The 4,146-nt window shown below is 44.4% G+C and overlaps 1 protein-coding gene across 1 annotated transcript; it reads right to left on the bottom strand.

The window, feature by feature from the left end:
- Positions 1–957: 957 nt before the first annotated feature.
- On the bottom strand, positions 958–1,344 carry LOC114714606 (uncharacterized). Its single transcript, XM_028899352.1, has one exon. It carries the CDS (start codon positions 1,342–1,344, stop codon positions 958–960), a length of 387 nt encoding a protein of 128 aa, XP_028755185.1.
- Positions 1,345–4,146: the final 2,802 nt, after the last annotated feature.

Raw genomic sequence — 4,146 nt, 5'->3', positions numbered from 1 at the left:
AGTCTGAGTAATTGCAAAGTCATCAAAACACAAAGGGGGCGGCTTGAAAGTGCCCCGATAAAGAACAAGATCCTCAACATTAAATACTGGACTAATAGACATATCTAGAGGTAACTCTAATAAATATGGATTGGGCCCTAACTTCTTGGAAATGCAAAATGAGCCAGAGGCACGAGCGTGCAACTTCTTGTAAGGCCTCTTTGTGAAACAGTCAGGCCTTAGACGAGACACGACAAGGTCGCCAACATTGAACTCCTAGTGACGTCGATGGACATCAGCAGCTATCTTATACTTGTTATTATTTAAAGCTAATTTACACCTAACCTCATCATGAATATCGTGAAGGCGATGTGCAAAGGTCTCAGCGGACCCAGAAGGGCGAGTAGACAGGGAAAGGGGAAAAAGGTCAACAGGCTACTTTGGGTTGTGACCCTGGATAATTTGGAATGGGCTTTTGCTAGTGGATCTATTGATCGAGTTATTGTAAGCAAATTCAGCTATAGGCAAGACTAAATCCCAGTTACCAGGCTTATCGCCAACTAAACTAAGGAGCAGGTCATCTAAGCTATGGTTAGTCACTTCAGTTTGAGAGTGGAAAGCAGACAAGAGCTTCAATTACGTACCGAAGAGCTTCCAGAGGGTCTTCTAGAAATAGCTGACAAACTTGACATCCCTATCAGAGACGATAGTGGTAGGCAGACCGTGAAGACGCACAACCTCTCGAAAGAAAAGCTTGGCCAGATGTGATGTATCAATAGTCCTACTACATGGGATGAAATGTGCTATTTTCGAGAATCTATCAACCACAACCAAGACAGAATTGTGCCCTTGCACTGCCTTTGGCAACCCAAGCACGAAATCCATACTAATGTCCTTCCATGGTGCCTGAGGAACAGGAAGAGGCGTGTACAACCCAATATTCCTCTTCTTTGCCTTTGTTGTATGGCATGTACGACACTAGGAAAGGATTCGAGCAACATCATGCTTAAGGGAAGGCCAGTAGAACCTGTCTTCAACCATGGCCGTAGTCTTCTGAATACTGAAGTGTCCAGCTAGTCCCCCCGCATGTAATTCCCAAACAAGAAAATCACGCAGTGACATGAGGGGAATACACAACCTAGACCCACAGAACAGATAGCCATCATCGATCAGGAAATTCACATGATCTTGGCGGTTGCCATCTTTAACCTCATCATAAATGATGCCAAAGTCAAGACACGAAGTGTACTCGTCCTTGAGCCTATCAAATCCCATGACATTAACCGTTAAGGTGTTGAGAACGTGGATTCTTCGGCTAAGAGCATCAGCTACCTTGTTCTCTACCCCTGGGCAATGCTTGACCATAAAGGTAAATTCCTAAATGAACTCACTCCACTTAGCATGTTAGGCATTCAAATGCCGTTAGGAGCTAAGGAACTTGAGAGACTGGTGGTCTAAGTAGATGACAAACTGTTGGGAGAGGAGATAGTACTTCCAATGCTCTAAGGAGCAAACAATGGCATAGAACTCCTTGTCGTACGTGGAGTACTTTTGCTTGGCCTCATTAAGCTTCTCACTGAAGTAGGCGACAGTGTGGCCTTCTTGGCTTAAAATGCCTCCAATTCCAATCCCAGAAGCGTTACAAGCAGTTTCAAAGCACTTGTGAAAGTCAGGTAAAACCAGAATGGGAGCACTCAAGACTTTCTCTTTAATAGTGCTGAAAGCTTTAGAGGCTGTAGGAGTCCACTTGAACTTATCCTTCTTCAAACAGTCAATAATTGGAGACATAAGGGTGCTAAAATCTCTGATGAAACACGGATAGAAGAATGCTAGCCCATGAAAGCTGCGTGCTTCATGCAGTGTCTGTGGTTCTGACTAATCTTGGATGGCTCAGACTTTTGCAAGTTCTGTGACCAAGCCTTGTTCCGAGATGATGAATCCAAGAAACGTACCTTGATTTTGCAAGAAGGAGAACTTTGGTAGGTTAAGATAAAACTTTTCCTTCCAAAGGGTCAAGAGCACCTCTCTAAGGTGATGCAAATGGTCATCTATGGATTTACTGAAAACCAAAATGTCATCAAAATAGACAACCAAGAACTTTCCTAAATAAGACTGCAATATATGCGTTATCACTCGCATAAATATGCTCGAGGCGTTCATTAAGCCGAATAGCATAACGAGCTACTCGTATAGTCCATCTTGCGCCTTGAATGTGATCTTCCACTCATCTCCTGGTCTGATGCAAATCTGATGGTAACCACTACGAAGATCGAGCTTGGAGAACTACTTGGATCCAAACACCAAATCAAGGATGTCCTCTAACCTAGGGATCAGGAACTGGTACTTGATGGTTATCTTGTTGATGGCTCGACTATCAACACACATTCTCCACGAGCCATCTTTCTTCAGAGTCAGAAGGGCAGGGACAACGCAAGGACTGAGGTTATGCTAGATGTAGCCCTTTCAAGCAAGCTGTTAACCTGTCGATTGAGCTCTTCCTAATCTTTAAGGTTCATCTTATAGTGTGGAAGGTTGGGGAGCTGTGATCCTGGAACCAAACTGATCCCATGCTGGATGTTCCTCATGGGTGACAAGTCAGGAGGTAACTCCTCAGGTGCAACATCCTTAAACTCGTCCAAGAGTTGGGTCACCTCTTTTGGAAAGTTGTCAAGTGTTAGTGCAGGAGGAGAAATGACCTTGGAAACAATGGCAAGGATGACATTAACCTCTCTACTTTCTTCGATAAACTGCTTCTCTGTTAGGAGGTGAAGGTTAATGCACTTAGATGTGGATCCTTTCATGGGGGCAGGACCATTTGCTTTGTACTCAGGCTTCGCAGGATGGAGTAAGATGGTCTTGCTCTCATACTTGAAGATGTGGTTGTTTGCTCAACCCTGGATAGTGACATCATGGTCATATAGCCACGGGTATCCTAAAAGAATATGAGACACATCCCCAAGGATCACCACAATCAAAATGTCTTCCTTATAGTCGCCTAAATAGAGTGGGACACGACACACTGCTGAGTGATAAGCAACGAAGTGTTGTCGACCCATGCAACACGGAAAGGCTTAGCAATTGGCTCTGTCTTGAGTCTAAGACGAGCGATACCTCGAGTAGAGATCACGTTCCTTTCACTTCCACTGTCAATAACCAACTTGTATGACTTGTCACTTCACAAAGGTGTGAAAGATGTTGTTCCGTTTCTAGGAGTCATCTGGTGTTGGGACAGTCAAGAGACATCAAATCACTCCTAGATGGCCTGATGGCATTTCATCACAATTAATCTCTTCATCCACATAAGAAGGAATATCGACAGGGTCAACGACTACATCTGGCACGCTTTTGAATAGTGCATCATCTTGAGATTCGATAAGCAATGCACGTTATGGGCACTTTGAAGCGATGTGTCCCTTAGAGTGACACTTGAAACACTCTATCGATGAGCTACTCGTGCGAACATTTGAGGCTGATGACTCTCTCAATCTTGAAGCACTTGGCCCTGAAAGTTGTTGACTTACCTGTTGATTGGCTGAGGTAGCGAAGCTGCGAGCGGGACAAGACTCTAATCCTGAGAAGCTGGGATACCTGAAGGAGGGATATTTAGGTAGAGAGTCAATCTTGATAGCCTTATGATATGCTTCCTCTAAACTGTAGGGGCGGTTTACTCTGAGCTCCCTCTATATGTCATCCCTAAGGCTGTTGATGAATCTCTCGATAATGACAAAACTCGGCTCATTTAAGTCGTTGCAAATCAGAAGGTCATCATATCGAGAGACGTAGTCGGCTGTCTACAAGGTTCCCTACTTGAGGTTATTCAATTGGTTGAAGAGAGTGCTCAAGCGGCTGATTAGCACGTACTTTTCCTTAAGCTTCAGCTTCATCTCCTCCCAAGTCGTGACGGGAGGTTGCCCTAAGTATTTGAGGTTAGCTTGGACATGCTGCCAATACTTCTGTGCAGATCTAACGAGCTTCATCTTGGTAAAGTGAATGCACTGTATGTCACTCATATTGTACTCCTCGAAGTAGTTGTCCATGTTGGCTAACCAATGGAGGAAGGCATTCGCATCTAATCGACCATCAAAGTTAGGTGCCTCAACCTTAATCCTCTTCATCGCATCATCATTATAGTATTGTCGAGGGGTGTCTCGTATCGCCTAGGTGGCG

This window comes from Neltuma alba, unplaced genomic scaffold, assembly GCF_004799145.2.
Source record: "Neltuma alba isolate B1F8T4 unplaced genomic scaffold, ASM479914v2 tig00011514_pilon, whole genome shotgun sequence".
Classification (NCBI taxonomy): domain Eukaryota; kingdom Viridiplantae; phylum Streptophyta; class Magnoliopsida; order Fabales; family Fabaceae; genus Neltuma; species Neltuma alba.
The sequence above is the reverse complement of the archived record's forward strand: the minus strand, read 5'-3'. Positions and strand labels throughout refer to the sequence as shown.